Source organism: Thalassophryne amazonica, chromosome 15, assembly GCF_902500255.1.
Source record: "Thalassophryne amazonica chromosome 15, fThaAma1.1, whole genome shotgun sequence".
Classification (NCBI taxonomy): Eukaryota; Metazoa; Chordata; class Actinopteri; order Batrachoidiformes; family Batrachoididae; genus Thalassophryne; species Thalassophryne amazonica.
This window is the reverse complement of record NC_047117.1, coordinates 22656871-22675309: the sequence shown is the minus strand read 5'-3', so window position 1 is coordinate 22675309 and position 18439 is coordinate 22656871. Positions and strand designations below refer to the sequence as shown.

Sequence of the window (18439 nt, the reverse complement as noted above, 5' to 3'; positions counted from 1 at the left end):
CTCCTTTTCATCTGAGACCGCTGCAACGTGTTGAGTGAGAGGTGGAGGTGGCATTCCCACCATTGTTACTGGGTGTTCACACACCCACCCTTTGACTGTCTTTTGCTTTCTGCCAGCAGTACCAGATCCGACACGCCGGGAAGGTGGCCACCTGGGGACTCCGGGACTTGGCAGCTCCAGTATTCCTCGGGTTCAGGTGGCGGTGGAAATCGTGTGGTTCCGGTTCGTTTCCAGACGGGCGTCTCCTATCGTTGAGCCTGCCCACACGACACCTTTATTAATTGACTGTTGCATATTCTGAATCTGCTGTGTTTGGTTGTGACGTTCACAACAGTAAAGTGTTATAATTTGACTCCTTCCATTGTCTGTTCATTTACGCCCCCTGTTGTGGGTCCGTGTCACTACACTTTCCCAACAGGATATCTCGGCCAGCGTCATGGACTCCGAGGGGCGTCACCAGGCTGTTGAACAACCAATGGGAGAGCAGGGAGCGCAGGCATCTGCAGGAGGCGTGATTGGTGAGCTACAGCATATTCTCACCGCCTTTACGGCTCGAATGGATCAAATAGCCGAGCAAAACATCCTCCTGAACCGCAGGGTGGAGGCTCTCTCCGCGCAAATGGCGGCGAGCGCTCAGGGCGCTGCTGCAGCTCCTCCTCCTGTCGATCCTGTGCTAGATATTAATGTTCCAGTGGTGGTCCAACAACCCCTCCCACCATCCCCTGAAGCATACATAAGCCCTCCTGAGCCGTACGGAGGTTGTGTGGAGACGTGCGCGGACTTTCTTATGCAGTGTTCGCTCGTCTTCGCACAACGTCCCGTCATGTACGCGTCAGACGCAAGCAAAATAGCTTATGTGATCACTCTGCTTCGGGGAGAGGCACGCGCTTGGGCTACGGCGCTTTGGGAGCAAAATTCACGGCTCCTTCACACATACACTGGGTTTGTGAGGGAGTTCAGAACTGTGTTTGATCACCCTAACAGGGGAGAGACCGCTTCAACCGTGCTGCTGTCGATGAGACAGGGACGCCGGAGCGCAGCCGCTTATGCAGTCGACTTCCGCATCGTGGCTGCGAGGTCCGGCTGGAATAACGCTGCGCTCCGCGCCGCCTTTGTAAACGGACTGTCGTCAGTCCTAAAGGAGCACCTAGTGGCCAAGGATGAACCGTGGGAATTAGATGGGCTTATTGATCTCGTTATATGGTTAGAAAATCAGTTGGAGGAACGCCGTCGGGAACGAGACGAAGGACGTGGCCGGGCGCGCGCCGTCCCTCTTCCTTCCGGGCCCGAGAAAGGTCCGCCCTTCCCACGCTCCCTGGCCTCTACGTCCCGTGGGGCGACAGCTCCCCCTGCTGACGAAGCTATGGACACGAGCAGGGCCACATTTAGACCACCTAATAGACAGAGGAGGTTTCCACGCGGGGCGTGTTTTGCTTGTGGCTCAATGGAGCATCAATTGAGCGATTGCCCCGAACGGTTAAACACCAACGCCCGCCCCTAGAGACTGGGCTTAGGGTGGGCCAAAAAATTCACGTGGGACACACACATATTGCCGCATGACTCCCAGTTACAATCCTTAGTGGGGATTTAACCCTTCAGGCCCCAGCACTGGTAGACACAGGGTCAGAAGGGAATCTGTTAGACAGCAGATGGGCCAGGGAGGTAGGGCTCCCTCTGGTGGCGCTACCTACACCATTGCAGGTGCGAGCACTAGATGGCACCCTACTCCCTTTACTCACACACAAGACACCACCAGTAACTCTGGTAGTGTCAGGGAATCATAGGGAGGAGATTGAGTTTTTTGTGACTCCTTCTACCTCCCGTGTGATTCTGGGGTTCCCCTGGATGTTGAAACACAATCCCCGGATTGATTGGCCGTCTGGGGTGGTGGTACAGAGGAGCGAAACCTGCCATCGGATGTGTTTGGGATCCTCGGTTCCTCCCGGTTCCCAGGCTAAGGAGCAGGTCCAAGTTCCCCCCAATCTGTCGGCGGTGCCGGTTGAGTACCACGATCTTGCTGACGTTTTTAGCAAGGATCGGGCACTTACTCTTCCCCCGCACCGTCCGTATGATTGTGCCATCGATTTGTTGCCAGGCGTGGAGTTCCCGTCCAGCAGGCTGTACAACCTCTCCCGACCTGAGCGCGAATCAATGGAGACCTACATCCGGGACTCCTTAGCTGCCGGGCTGATCCGTAACTCCACCTCTCCGATGGGAGCAGGTTTCTTTTTTGTGGGCAAAAAAGATGGCGGTCTTCGTCCATGCATTGATTATCGGGGGCTGAACGAGATCACGGTTCGCAACCGATACCCGTTGCCTTTGTTGGATTCAGTGTTCACCCCCCTGCATGGAGCCAAAATCTTCACAAAGTTGGATCTTAGGAACGCATACCACCTAGTTCGGATCCGGAAGGGAGACGAATGGAAGACGGCATTTAACACCCCGTTAGGTCATTTTGAGTACCCGGTCATGCCGTTCGGCCTCACCAACGCCCCCGCGACGTTCCAAGCTTTGGTTCATGACGTCTTGCGGGACTTCCTGCACCGATTTGTCTTCGTATATCTGGATGATATACTCATCTTTTCTCCGGACCCTGAGACCCATGTACGGCATGTACGTCAGGTCCTGCAGCGGTTGTTGGAGAACCGGTTGTTTGTGAAGGGCGAGAAGTGTGAGTTTCACCGCACTTCTTTGTCCTTCCTGGGGTTTATCATCTCCTCCAACTCCGTCGCCCCGGATCTGGCCAAGGTCGCAGTGGTGAGAGACTGGCCCCAACCTACAAGCCGTAGGAAGCTGCAACAGTTCCTTGGCTTCGCAAATTTCTACAGGAGGTTCATTAAGGGGTATAGTCAGGTTGTTAGCCCCCTGACGGCCCTGACCTCACCAAAAGTTCCCTTCACCTGGTCGGATCGGTGCGAAGCCGCGTTTAGGGAGTTGAAACGCCGGTTCTCGACTGCACCGGTCTTGGTGCAGCCCGATCCTGGTCGCCAGTTTGTGGTTGAAGTGGACGCCTCTGTCTCAGGGATAGGAGCCGTGCTATCCCAGAGCGGAGAAACCGATAAGGTTCTTCACCCGTGTGCTTATTTTTCCCGCAGGTTGACCCCAGCAGAGCGGAACTATGACGTGGGCAATCGAGAGCTCCTTGCGGTGAAAGAGGCCCTTGAGGAGTGGAGACACCTGCTGGAGGGAGCGTCAGTGCCTTTCACGGTTTTCACTGACCACCGGAACCTGGAGTATATCAGGACCGCCAAGCGACTGAACCCCAGGCAAGCCCGCTGGTCACTGTTTTTCGGCCGTTTTGACTTCTGGATCACCTACCGCCCCGGGACCAAAAACCAAAGATTGGATGCCCTGTCCCGGGTGCATGAACAGGAAGTCAAGACCGAGCTGTCGGATCCACCGGAACCCATTCTCCCGGAGTCCACTATCGTGGCTGCTCTGACCTGGGACGTGGAGAAGACCGTCCGGGAGGCCCTGGCACGGAGCCCGGATCCCGGAACAGGGCCGAAGAACAGACTATACGTCCCACCAGAAGCCAGAGCTGCCATTCTGGACTTCTGTCACGGGTCCAAGCTCTCCTGCCACCCAGGGGTGCGTAGGACCGTGGCAGTAGTCCGGCAGCGCTTCTGGTGGGCGTCCCTGGAGACTGATGTCCGGGCTTACATCCAGGCCTGCACCACCTGCGCCAGGGGCAAGGCTGACCACCAGAAGGCACATGGACTTCTACAGCCACTTCCTGTGCCTCACCGCCCCTGGTCCCACATCGGTCTGGATTTTGTCACGGGCCTCCCGCCGTCCCGGGGACACACCACCATACTCACGATAGTGGACCGTTTCTCCAAGGCGGCCCACTTCGTGGCCCTCCCGAAGCTCCCGTCGGCCCAGGAGACGGCAGATCTCCTCGTCCACCATGTTGTCCGGCTGCATGGGATACCAACAGACATCGTTTCGGATCGCGGTCCCCAGTTCTCCTCGCAGGTGTGGAGGAGTTTCTGCCGGGAACTGGGGGCCACTGTAAGCCTCTCGTCTGGGTATCACCCGCAAACTAACGGACAGGTCGAACGGGCCAACCAGGAGTTGGAGCAGGCCCTCAGGTGCACGACCTCCGCACACCCGACAGCTTGGAGTGAACATCTGGCCTGGATCGAGTACGCTCATAACAGCCAACGGCCTCTCCCCGTTCGAGGTGTGTCTGGGGTACCAGCCCCCTTTGTTTCCTTTGGTGGAGGGAGAGGTCGGTGTGCCCTCGGTCCAGGCCCACCTGCGGAGATGCCGTCGGGTGTGGCGCACCGCCCGTTCGGCCTTGTTGAGGGCCCGGACGAGGGCTAAAGCCCATGCAGACCGTCGACGGTCCCCGGCCCCTACTTACCAGCCCGGGCAGGAGGTGTGGCTTTCCACCAAGGACATTCCACTCCAGGTCGAGTCCCCCAAGTTGAAGGACCGATTCATTGGACCCTTCCCCATCCTCAAGGTCCTCAGTCCTACCGCAGTGAGGCTCCAACTCCCGGCCTCACTGCGGATCCATCCGGTCTTTCATGTCTCCAGGATAAAACCACATCACACCTCGCCCCTCTGTGCACCCGGTCCAGCGCCCCCTCCTGCCCGTATTATCGACGGGGAGCCGGCTTGGACAGTTCGCCGGCTCTTGGACGTCCGTCGAATGGGCCGGGGTTTCCAGTATTTGGTGGACTGGGAGGGGTATGGACCCGAAGAACGCTCCTGGGTGAAGAGGAGCTTCATCCTGGACCCGGCCCTCCTGGCCGATTTCTATCGTCGCCACCCGGACAAGCCTGGTCGGGCGCCAGGAGGCGCCCGTTGAGGGGGGGGTCCTGTTGTGTGGGCCGCTGAAGAGGAGGTACTGCTGGTCCACCACCAGAAGGCGCCCTGCCTGAAGTGCGGGCTTCAGGCACGAGAGGGCGCTGCCGCCTCAGGAACAAGCCGTGGTGACAGCTGTCATCCATCATCCATGACAGCTGTCACTAATCAACACATCTGGTATAAAAGCAGGAAGACACCTCCACCAAATTGCCGAGATATCATCTTCATCTGGAGGTAATACTCTCAGCCCTTTTGTGAGATTTATAAATCTGTTATTGTGAGTGTTTGCAGGAGAACCGGTCGTTTTTTGCGGAGGCTGTGCAAGACGGCGCTCCTTTTCATCTGAGACCGCTGCAACGTGTTGAGTGAGAGGTGGAGGTGGCATTCCCACCATTGTTACTGGGTGTTCACACACCCACCCTTTGACTGTCTTTTGCTTTCTGCCAGCAGTACCAGATCTGACACGCCGGGAAGGTGGCCACCTGGGGACTCCGGGACTTGGCGGCTCCAGTATTCCTCGGGTTCAGGTGGCGGTGGAAATCGTGTGGTTCCGGTTCGTTTCCAGACGGGCGTCTCCTATCGTCGAGCCTGCCCACACGACACCTTTATTAATTGACTGTTGCACATTCTGAATCTGCTGTGTTTGGTTGTGACGTTCACAACAGTAAAGTGTTATAATTTGACTCCTTCCATTGTCCGTTCATTTACGCCCCCTGTTGTGGGTCCGTGTCACTACACTTTCCCAACACAAACAGTACTCTTCATCAATCTGGCTCCAACTTTCTCTGATTGCTGTTGCCAGATCAGCTTTGCAGGTTGAAGTCTTGTCATGGACCATTTTCTTCAACTTCCACCAAAGATTTTCAATTGGATTAAGATCCAGACTATTTGCAGACCATGACATTGACCCTATGCGTCTTTTTGCAAGGAATGTTTTCACAGTTTTTGCTCTATGGCAAGATGCATTATCATCTTGAGAAATGATTTCATCACCCCCAAACATCCTTCCAATTGATGGGATAAGAAAAGTGTCCAAAATATCAACGTAAACGTGTGCATTTATTGATGATGTAATGACAGCCATCTCCCCAGTGCCTTTACCTGACATGCAGCCCCATATCATCAATGACTGTGGAAATTTACATGTTCTCTTCAGGCAGTCATCTTTATGAATCTCATTGGAACGGCACCAAACAAAAGTTACAGCATCATCACCTTGCCCAATGCAGATTCGAGATTCATCACTGAATATGACTTTCATCCAGTCATCCACAATCCACGATTGCTTGTCCTTAGCCCATTGTAACCTTGTTTTTTTCTGTTTAGGTGTTAATGATGCCTTTCGTTTAGCTTTTCTGTATGTAAATCCCATTTCCTTTAGGCGGTTTCTTACAGTTCGGTCACAGACGTTGACTCCAGTTTCCTCCCATTCATTCCTCATTTGTTTTGTTGTGCATTTTCGATTTTTGAGACATATTGCTTTAAGTTTTCTGTCTTGAGGCTTTGATGTCTTCCTTGGTCTACCAGTATTTTTGCCTTTAACAACCTTCCCATGTTGTTTGTATTTGGTCCAGAGTTTAGACACAACTGACTGTGAACAACCAACATCTTTTGCAACATTGCGTGATGATTTACCCTCTTTTAAGAATTTGATAATCCTCTCCTTTGTTTCAATTGACATCTCTCGTGTTGGAGCCATGATTCATGTCAGTCCACTTGGTGCAACACCTCTCCAAGGTGTGATCACTCCTTTTTAGATGCAGACTAACGAGCAGATCTGATTTGATGCAGGTGTTAGTTTTGGGGATGATAATTTACAGGGTGATTCCATAATTTATTCCTCAGAATTGAGTGATTCCATATTTTTTTTCCCTCTGCTTGGTCTAAAAAAGTAACCGTTACTGACTGACATAATTTTTTTTCCTAATTTCTTATAGTGTTTCTTAAAGCCAGAAAGTTGCCCTTTGAAATGACTTTAGTTTTGTGTCATGTCTGTGATCTGCTTTTTTTCTACAAAATTAAACAACTGAATGAACATCCTCCAAGGCCAGTGATTCCATAATTTTTGCCAGGGGTTGTATATATTTTTGTAACTTAGTTAAATTGAAGTGGATATTTTGAAGTTATACATAAGTGAAAATACATTTGTTTATCTTTAACAGTGAAAATTCTAATGCGGAAAGGTTCATCTGTTTATCGGACACGCTAATACCGTGAGGCACTCTGCAACCTCTCGAGCATAGGCTGAATAGCAAACATGCCATATATATCCTTTCTGTATCATACTTTTCATTGCATCGTCTAAATAAATCCTTCACCCTTTTCACCCGACCAGCCAAGAATAAAAAAAGAAGGCACACACCACCCAGTGTATCTATAGAAACAAACACACCAAGCTGTTTATATACAGTTACTCCTGGATTTCATTCACATTCTTCCCACGGTGAAAAAGTGTGCTGCAGAAAGCCGTAAGTCAAAACTGATGTTTGGCTTCATATCATGCTGACATTGAATCCTACATCATGTTGTAAAATATGAAACAACCTTCATGGCATTAGGGGTCTCATTTTGAAGTCAAATAATGAATCCAACTCATACAGCAATCCAATTTAGTGATGAATCCTCATTGTTGGAGGAATGACTTTAACAAGGTTTGAGGAAAATAGAGACACAAACTGGGCCAAGCGAGGACCTGGTGCCTGGGATCAGTTCTTCCTCCAGGGATCACCTTTTGATGACAGCAGGCTCTAATGATCTCATGATGGATAGAGAGGAAAATTTAAGTGGATCCAATCTCTGTGTTTGAAACAGCCACCCAGGGAGAAGATGGGGTTTACTTTCTTTCTTTCAGATGTAATTATCAATCATTGCCAGCTTAGGATGTCTCAAATAGACACAAATGTATTTTGTTGAAATTAGTTGTTTGGGTAAGATGTCAAGATAGAGGCACATACAGATAGAGGAGATATTTTTTTTTAAACTAGGTGGTACTTTGTGCTGTGCACAACCATTGACTGGTTTGGTTACTCCAGATGCGAGGATACCATCAATGGAATATTGATCTGATGTCACACGGGCCCAAATTGCTATGTCTTATACACTAGCAAAATGGGAGAAGGGGATCCCCGCACCACCTCATGGGCTTAGTACCCTTCATATTTAATGTTTATGTCATTAGTTTATCCATAGAATTTCAATTTAGTTCATACCTGTAGTTTTTAGATACTCCACTCTATGCACAAACAAATTTGTGCTGGTTTTAGGGCAGTCTAATGGCGTGGTTACACCGCTACATGGGAGCTCACTTTTGAATCTGTATTATTAGTATGGACAGTATACAGTATTCTTCACTCACACCCCAGTGCTACTAACGGTCCCAAGGACCTTGACCTTCAACAGGTCTTGCTACTTGGAATAAATGCCGATTGTAGCTGTAAAACAGAGGGAGGTGATGCTGAACAAAACAAGATCAGTTGCCATATCTATATAGATTAGTATTCCTATACGTAATGTCCAAGTTATTTGTTCTTTACAAATTACTTTATTGCATCTTTATCATATCTTTTAACGTCATTTGTTGCTTTTAGGAACTGGAAAAGGCCAAAGGTATGCCCGTGTAGCACTTGGCTGTTGAGTTCTTCTGTACTGGTGAGTTGACACCAATTGCACCTTCATTTAAATCAACATAGTATGTTACAATGAAAGAGAAAGAACACAGTGTTAGGTTTGGCTCTACACCTAAATTTTTAGATGATATTATATTCAAATGTAGCTGCAACTATTCCTTGTACGGCAAGTAAGATGATGTTTGGAGAATCCCCAGTGACCTCAGGATGAAATTCCAACAACAAAAATTGGCAGCCCCTGGTGATGAATCTTGACTGAAGGCGGAAAACGTGTGCATTTTATGGCACATAAGCACTATCTAGGCAAAATGTAAAGTAGGTTGTTTTCTTCACATTTATCACTTTGTTTCTGGGCAAGGCTGTACACTTTGTCAAGGTCTGTGTGTCATTGACCATGAGGCTGCCTGGTTTTGAAGGTGTACCTACAGAACAAGTCTCTACTTCAGAGTCTGTTTTCTTACCGAACCCGCCCTGATAAACACCTTGTCCCCTTAGAATAGCTGAGGAGGACAGCCCCTAAATCCTCTCACACTATGCACTAGTATTCTAATCATTCAGCCCGTTGTAAATATATATTGTGTATAAATAGAGGACACTGAGACCTGAGACTTTTGGATCCAGTTCCGAGGGTGTGAGCAGGAAGAGGTTTGTGTTCTGCTGCACTGGGTGATTTGGTGCAGGGTGTCCATGACTGCGGTTGGGTTTGAGAGGTCCAGGCACAAATTTTAGAGCCACTCTCATTGCCACTGCTGCACCACTAACTCAGTGCAACGTTTCATTTGGTTAACGGCGGATTAAAGCATCCTGCTCACAGATTGATATAGACTGCTGCTATCACTTGCAGGCTGGATATAGCTGCTGGATCCCACCCAAAAACTGGGTAACACTTCTCTGTAGATGGAAAAATATAAATATGTTATATGCCTCCTGAAATGAAAATGAATGCAGTTCTAAATATACACTGTTCCTTTAATGGTGAGCTTTGCCAAACAGCAGATTGAGCCATGATCCTATTGACACTAATTTGGATCCTTTTCCACTTTAATGATTTATTAGTGTCAATAATGAGCTCACTACATATTGTAGTTGCATTTAAACACAACAGTGCCAGAAAGAGAAGGATGGCTACAGAAATGTACAATACAGTGTTTACTGTTTTAGTGCCTGCCTGTCTAAAATGTTTTGCCTTATGACATCACAAAGAAAAATGTTGCTTGATGATGTCATGAAGGAAAAAAAAACAAACATTTTGTCCCAAGACATTGTAATAAAGGAAAATCTTAACTATAGAACTATAACAAGAATAGTTACAACAAGAAGTTACAACAAGTTATAACAAGAATAGTTACTTGTTGTAACTATAGAAACAACAAGTAGTTGTTCCTCTGTGAATGGCTGTTTGATTTTTGGCTGAGTACAAGAAACTGGATCACTTAAGAGTAACTGTAACTGAGAGATGTAACTATAGGACCTAAAGTAGGAAGGACTGATAAGCAAACAGGGTTAAAGGTCAGAGATTAGGATCAAGGCTCATAAACTAAGATCAACAATCAAAGTGATCTGGATAAAAGATGTGTTTAATTTAGACTAAAGGAGACTACGTAGCCTAGGTGAAGGTATGCACTGTCTGTAATGAAACAGTTAGACCACAATAATTTATTAAAATTCAATATTTATTTATTATGTATAACATATTTATATATATATATATTTCAAGGTCATACAACATCAGCAAATTAGAAAGACAGAAACAGTACAGAGCAGTACAAAATAACAATGGCATCCTAATTAATACGCATCCAATTAAGTATTATATATATTTAAGCGTTTATGGTCATAATTTTCTATTGTTATTGTTTTTATTTATAAAACTATGATATATAGAAATATATTGCCTTGTACAATGAATGTGAAAAAACACATAATGCTGAAATTCTACATTTAAACATTGTAACTGTGACCAGTTTGAAGACATGCGCTATGTTAATGGATCACTGTAGCCTTGTTCATGTATGGACCTGTATTTGCTTGCCTGGTGTTCCTTTACCAATTATTTGTTTTGTTTTTTAATCATCAATAAAGAGGAGCCATTGTGGAAAACTCAGCTTTGCCTGGTGACTCTTCTAAAGCTTTCTGGAAGCTAAGTTATACACAAAGTGCACTGATGTCACACGCAACATGCGATTTTGTGTACGCAGCCATACTGGATGGCAAGCTCCGTGTACACCACAGTATGACTGACACTGGATCATCGGTGGACAGCTAAGCTAATGTGTCCGATATAGCTAAAGTGCTCAATCCTGAACATCAGAAGAGGTACTTAGAGAAAATACAGAGAATCAACGTGGATCCCTACAATATTTCCTTCGAGAAGTTAACCAGTTTTATCGATTCTAAACAGAAGCCAGACATGCGGTATTCAGACATTTTCAACGACTTTATCAACACTCCATCACCCTACATAGGAGAAGCCCTGAAGACTTATAAATGTTTGGATGCGTACAGCTTGTTCGCGGCTGGGTGCAGAATGTGGTCATCAGTTGGGTTACTGATGACATCTCGGTAATAAAAGCAAGCGTAATTACAGTAAAACTCGCCTAAACCATCATTAAAGTACAGCCCTGACACTCACCGATTCGAGGAAAGTGGGTGCTGTATTTCCCTGATTAAAAGCCCAGCCGTTTTTTTTTTTTTTTTTTAACCGTGCTCAGACACGGGATCCGCAGTCTGATGTGCACCTCCTAAATCAGACACCGCAAAAGGCTGTGATTTATCACTTTTTTTTACACATTTTTACTCCTTCTTCTCTCATCATATTTTAAAAGTTTTTGCAGTGCGCACACGATTACATTTCGATCATGGATCAAATACGTTTGGCAGAAAAGCCAGAAAATATGACCAACTTCACAACACAAAGTCAGAAAATGATGTGCAAATGACCCACAGTTCATGGAGGAAATTGAACACATTACCTTTGGTTTGGAGGATGGTAATTGTAGAAAGAGCTCATTGAGGGACAAATTAATTCAGAAAAAGCATAATCCAGAAAAACTGCATAAAGACGCAACAGCGAACTTTAAAATGGTCACTTTTCACACCTCTCTTTATCAGGAAAATCAATCAATCAATCAATCACGGCTTGTGTAATCCTATGCACAGCAATGAAACACCAGTTTGGTATAATTTGTGTAAACAGGCGTAAAAAGCAACAGGGCACACCTGCTAAGCATAACATGAAATTATTTGCCGTTCATGCAATGCGGAAGTTGCCATCCAATATGACTGCGTAAGCACATATCACATGATCCGTGGCGTCACCTGCACATTATCTATTAGCCGAGCTGACACTTGCTCTCCTGGTCAGTTCAGACAAGATCCCTTTGATTGATCCCTGCTTATTCTATTTATACAAATGCTAAAAGCTGCAGCAGGTAAAAACAGGTTAGGATCAGTTAATCAATGGTAATCAATAATTTAACTTAGAAACTTTTATGTAAGCAGTGTTGTGCAAAAAAAAAAAAAAAAAATCTTAGCAGTTAAAAAATGTAACGCAAAGATGCTATAAAAATAATGCAAACCTAAGGGCCCCTTCACACATAACACGAAAGATGCAGAAACAGGAAGAAAATCTCAGAACCATACACGAAATATGGAACCATGAACCATCCACCTGCTGTCGTGAGGGACGCACGGTCGCACAGGTGTGCACGACACACTGGTGACGGTTTCATGCATGCTCGTGTGCGTGCACGAACACAGTGCGAGCAACTGGAATGTGTTGCACCACATTGCGCTGCTGAAAATAAAAAAACAACCAGCTGTATAATTAGTGAAAATCACTGGGTTGATATAAATAATTAATAAAAGGGGACGCAATACAGAACCCTGCAGTTAAATAACCCTGGTAAAATAAAAAATAAATGCCGCTCACGGGATTCGAACCTGCAGTTTACAAAAACTCAGATTACCAGACGGAAACTTAACCATTGTGCTGCAATCACTGTCTTATAACAGGAAAAAATGCCTAAAATCAACAAGGAGATAAACATATTTTTTTTTAAAAAGAGAAAAAAGCACCGTAATAACTGACAAAATGTGTTTGTTACGGAGTATTTTTGGTGATACGTGACTGAAAGTGGTGTATTTGTGGCACTGTTGGCGTGTCATATTGTTATAGTCCTGCGGCATGCGTGTTCTGCCGGAAATGCGTGTTAGGCTGGACACACGTGACAGATCGCCTGCTGTGTGATCTGATGGTCTGGTTTGCATAGAGCAGTCTGCCGAGGTGCGCAGTGTGCGGCCACTGCAGCGCGGCCACTGCAGCGCGGCTGTGTGTGCTCAGACTTGGGTGTCCGGCCCCTGTGTGATCATGTCTGTACATACATATTAGCAAGGTTGGGTAGGATTACTTTGAAATGTAATCCAAAAGTAATCAGATTACAAGTAATCCAAATGTATGTACATACATACATGTAATCCACATGTATTCTTTCAACGTAATCCTACCCAACCTTGCATATTAGCATGTCATGTAAGTGTGCTCTCCTCCTGCAGGCCACATGTGTCGGGGGGAGGACACGCACGCCACGTGTGGGGGAGCGTGACACACGTGCGATACACACACACGCCACGTGTGTTGCTTTGCAATGCCGCACTTAGTCAACTTTCACTGCCAGTTCGAAAGTGGTCGCCTGTTCACTCTTTTCATATTGACAACGTGAATGGCCACACATTTTCTAAGTGTCCAGTGAGCGGTGTTGAATGTTCACGTGTGACACCTGGGATTTGGCTGACACCTGCCGTGAGAGGGATCGAATGGGCTCTCACAGGGCACTCTCTGTCTTTCGGCCGCTGGTGTGTGCGAATAGTTGTAGCGACAGGTGTACTAGGTGTTAGAGGCGGCTCCAATTTTTCACGAATGGCTTGCAATTCCTCCTTTGTGTGCTAGTCGGCTTCAATCGTGTTATGTGTGAAGGGGCCCTAAGAATAACTTCTCTTGAATTATTTCATTGGATGGCTGGTCTAGAGTTGCTCATTGTTGCTTCTCGTATCCTGGCAAGAAGCAACCATGATGAGTCACATTCTCGTCCCAGCACATGTCCTCCCCCTTGTGGGCGGGTTGCTCTTTGGTGGCCTTGCGTGGCTGTGCGGCTGCATCTCAATTCAGGGGGAATGTGGCACTGAATGTGGCATATGTGGCACGCATGTGACTCCTCATCAACATTCACATGATCACACGTCCACATAGATTCATAGCTTTCACACACACACACACACACACACACACACACACACACACACACACACACACACACACACACACACACACACACACACACACACACACACACACATATATATATATATATATACACACACACACACAAATGTATATTCAGTGTCTTCTCAATATACAAGGTAACTGACATAAAATCTTGCATATTTCAAAGACCGTAAGTGTCATCCTGACTCCCTCCTTGAGTATGACACTATGTTGTCACGGTACATATGCTGTTTGCTTATTTGTTTCTCTGCTTGTTGTTTATTGCTCTCTGTTTCTCTTCAGAGTCCTTGTTGCCATCTTTGTTGTTGTCACAAACACAGTCTTTGTTGATATGTCCTGTCACAGTTATTGTCACTGATTTATGGCGCCGTTATGTGTCACCCCCTTATTTCTTGGGAATGAGAAAAAGCAGCAAATCACTGTTGGAATATTCAAAATATAGATACTCTTTATGCTATGACTTCGCTGGGATTTATGCTGCAGTCCTTACTCTAATACCCCCGTCACACATAGCCAGAATCACGTAGAATGGCGTCAAAATGATGAATCGGCGAACATCCGAAAAGTGTTGGATTTCAGTTCCAAAATGTTCTGACAGTCATCTGTAGAAGTCGACACAGTTGGTCAAAATTGGCCGATGGCCCTGAACGTGATGCACATGTTCAAAACCCTCCGGGCGCCGTTGAGATGGAGCACCTGTGCGATGGTGGTCCATGTGCAATCTGAGGACCGTTGGACTGCAATTTACATATTCTGATAGTGGCAAAACAGGATCCAAAATGATTTGAGCACATATGAGGGAACCTCAAGATTGATCTGGCATGGCAAAGCCCGGATTATGGCAATATTAATATGGTTCCTGCACATTCTTGCTATGTGTGAGGGGGCTTAAAGATCCTCTACGTCACTGAACATAACATTGATCATGGCAATTTATTTTCATCCGGTTTTGTTTGTTTGTTTTTTGTCAGTATTAGCTGGCTCTTTTTCATAGCCCTACCCTAAGCAGTCAGCCACGAAGAAAAAAAACATTATTTAGTGTACATAAATTACAGATTTTCCAGCTAAACAGTTAGAAAGTAAAACTACCAATATTCAGTTTACCCAAATCCCAATGTGGTAGCGTGGTTAGGCCAGCAACACAGCTACTGTTGGTGTTATGTTTCAGTGAATATGTCATAATTTCTCTAACAAAATTATGAAAAAACGTTAAGGCAATGGAATATCATGTTTCAAATTACCATTGGGAAATGTTCAGTGCATGAGTATGCTTCTTTCTTTCTTCTCTCTTTTTTGAAGGGGTGGGGGTGTTAGATTAGTATGACCTTTTTTAATTGACATATTACTTATAACTTCTAAGATGAATTAAAATATTTAATTGATTTGATTTATGCAGAGTAACATATACTCTGCTGGGGCTACATTTCCTGTATTTATAACAGGAAATGTAAATCAACTCTATTGTAGTGGTAAATGAAGTTGTTGAACTCCAGAATCATTTGTACTAGGGATGGCACCATACCACTTTTTCATGTTTGATACAATACTGATACTGGAATATTCTGTCTGCCTAATCCAAGACTCTTTTCCCTGTCATAAACAACTAATCTCTTAATTAATCCATTTGTCTAGATGTACTTTGCAATCCTAGCAATCTAACAAAACATTGACTCAAACTGTGAAACAAACATTCTACCAATATCCTACCCAGTTATATTTTAGCCAATATTGGATCAATACCAATCCAAAATAACAGATTGGCACATTCCTGATTTTTCCCACGATAGAGCTGCTTTCTCTTTGGAATGTGACCAAATGTCCGGACACAGTAATTTTTACTCTGAATAATTGTCTCTGTTTTCCCACTAAGGCTTTGAGAAATAAAATTTCATATACATTATATTGGATTTTATGTTTCATACATAAATGCAAATGTGTTTTTTTTTTAGTCCTTCAAATCCTTGAATAAAATTGATATAATTTTCATAAAAAAACATTTGGTCTTTTGCTACAAATGAAGAGAAAACCACATTAAATCCACCTTTACAGAGAAATTGTAGAATTACAGAAAAATTTTGCACAGCATTTTACACCTTTTACTAATGCAAAAAAACAAAAAACAAAAAACATTTTCTCTGTATGTTTTGAAAATATGAAAGAAAAACCTGAGCACAACTGATACAAGTAGTTAATGTAAAAAGCCCATCGACGATACCAGATTACTCTTCAACAAGGAGGTCATTTAAATTGATCACATGATGTCAACACAGTCCTCCATTTCTCTCTAGGCCACTTCAATCTGAAAGAGAGGGAAAAAAAAGATAAAAACAACCATAACAGTTTCCCAGTGTCATGTGTTCTGCAGTCATCAGCCCCCCCCTCCCAATTATAACTTTTGTTTTGGCCAAGTTTATGTAGCCTTTGCCATGAACTTTGACCCTTGTGGTGCAACATCTGTTTTGAGGTAAAGCATAACTGACAATCCTACTTCTCATCTGCTGATGTCAGTTATACTTACACAGCTGTTGTGTGGGCCGCTGAAGAGGAGGTACTGCTGGCCCACCACCACCAGAGGGCGCCCTGCCTGGAGTACGGGCTCCAGGCACCAGAGGGCGCTGCCGCCTCACAGGAGCAGCCGGGATGACAGCTGTCACTTATCACCGACGACAGCTGTCATCAATCACCAGATCTACAGAGGTATATCAGCAAGACAGCATCTCCACCTGATTGCCGAGATATCGCTCTACTAAGGAGGTAATATTCTCAGCTGACTGTGTTTGTTGACAGGAATATCTGTTACTTGTGTGAGTTGGACAGTATTCATTCTGTTCCTTTTTTCGACGAGAGGTGGAGGTGGTTTCCCACCATACGTGTTGCTGGGTGCACACGCACCCACTTCTAACTGTGTTTGCTCCTCGCCAGCAGTACCAGATCCGACACGCGAAGGCAGTGGCCACCTGGGAGTTCGGGACTTGGCGGCTCCAGTATTCCCGGGGTTCGGTGGCGGAGAAATCGTGTGGTTCCGGTTCGACTTCGGACTGATGTCTCCTATCTTCGGGCCTGCCCACATGACATCTTGTATTTGACTTCATTCACTATTGTAATCTGTTGTTGTTGTGCATTTTCACAACAGTAAAGTGTTGTATTTGGCTTTATCCATTGTCCGTTCATTTGCGCCCCCTGTTGTGGGTCCGTGCTCCTACACTTTCCCAACAACAGCAGCCTAATGGGACAGAAATATTTGAATAAGTAAATAATGACTTATTTCTCTTTGAGTCACTTTTTTTTATAACACCTGTCACTTTGAAGACAACATGTTTTCATTTGGTTTTAGGGCTGTCTCATGTATTGCACTTTGACAGTCATTCAAGCCCAATTTCAAGGTTCATAGAGGTATTTTGGTTTTTAATATCTCCTAAGATTAATTTTTGCAAACTCACCTGAGTTTGTCTGAACTGGATCCAGTATAAAGGAATTTGGTTTTGGTCATGTGGCTGCTGCAAGTCGGCTCAGATTGCATGAAGCTCCACATTACATCTCAGTCTGTAAAGCTCTGCTGATCTGAGCCACTGGGGCAGATAATGATCTGTAGAGACCCGTGAGCCACCACAGAGAAACCGTGGTGCTGAAAGATCGGACATTCCAAGGAGAATTCGGGAGTGTGAAAATGCTGAACTGAATCTCAGGCTAACCTGTATTATAACTGATAGAAGACAGTACTGTGTATTACACAATAAATTGCTAGTGAGAAAGTATTATAAACAACTGAACTTGTAAAAATCATATACCTCAATTTTGACCTAGGTGGTGTCACCTAAGGTGCCAAAATAAGACGCTGTACCATTCACTGTACCGTGGCCTACACATAAGTATATGATAACATTTCCAGAGTGGCAGCTATAGCCAGTTAGGAGTCAATTAAGGACAACACAGGGAACAACATTTATCATTACTGCACATATTGAAATATATAAAATATAATTTGTGTACTAGTAAAGTTTGTAGTATCTACATCCTCAAGTTATTGAGTTATGGGGTAAAAATGGTGGCAACAAAAATACATTTCGGTTTGAACAGAGGTAAAAAGAAATTAGTTGCTCCAAATCTGGCAAAAAAAAAAAAAAGCTAATTGACTGAGCAAATAGAATTTTAAAAAAGGATTAATTTTCCCTATTTTGAATGTTTGGTTACCAAAGTAAAGGACAAACAAGACTAAGGTCCACTGAGCCAAGGTTCAACTCACAGGGTGTGTGGGCGGGTCTGGTCACACTAAAAAGACTTAAAAAGCACCCCCCCCACCCCCACCCCCCCCTTGACATTCGGAGAGGCCTAGAAAGAGCTCATGGATTCACATGCAGGTGCTGGGACAGAGGTGTTTGGCAATGCAGATATCTCTACAGGAGAATGAAGATCTAAGTGTTCAGGGTAGCTGGGCTCCCTTCAAGGAGTTAATTAGGCAAACTCAGGTAAGTTGTATCATTTGCATCATGAGGGCGTATCAAGTACAACATTTTGGCCATGTAACACGTTTCTCTCTGCATGATCCAGTGAGCAGGTGCCTCAGTGTTGAGGACCCAAGTGGCTGGAGAAGGTCAAGGGCATGCCCACTTTTTACCTGACTGTGGCAGATAAATGCATGCTTTCGAACGGTGGGGATAGACCAGTGGTCTTCCAATGTGGTTGACACCAATGGCCATGGTGTGGTGGATAT

General features: G+C 45.3%; 1 protein-coding gene across 1 annotated transcript in view; it reads right to left on the bottom strand.

The window, feature by feature from the left end:
- Nucleotides 1-15867: 15867 nt before the first annotated feature.
- The window catches only part of si:dkey-27h10.2, a 38403-nt gene continuing 35831 nt past the window's right edge, over nucleotides 15868-18439 (bottom strand). Inside the window, exon 9 of the mRNA XM_034189322.1 lies at nucleotides 15868-16027. Within this exon, the coding sequence (XP_034045213.1) occupies nucleotides 16023-16027 (5 nt within the window). The 3' untranslated portion in view covers nucleotides 15868-16022. The remainder of the gene's footprint in view (nucleotides 16028-18439) is intronic.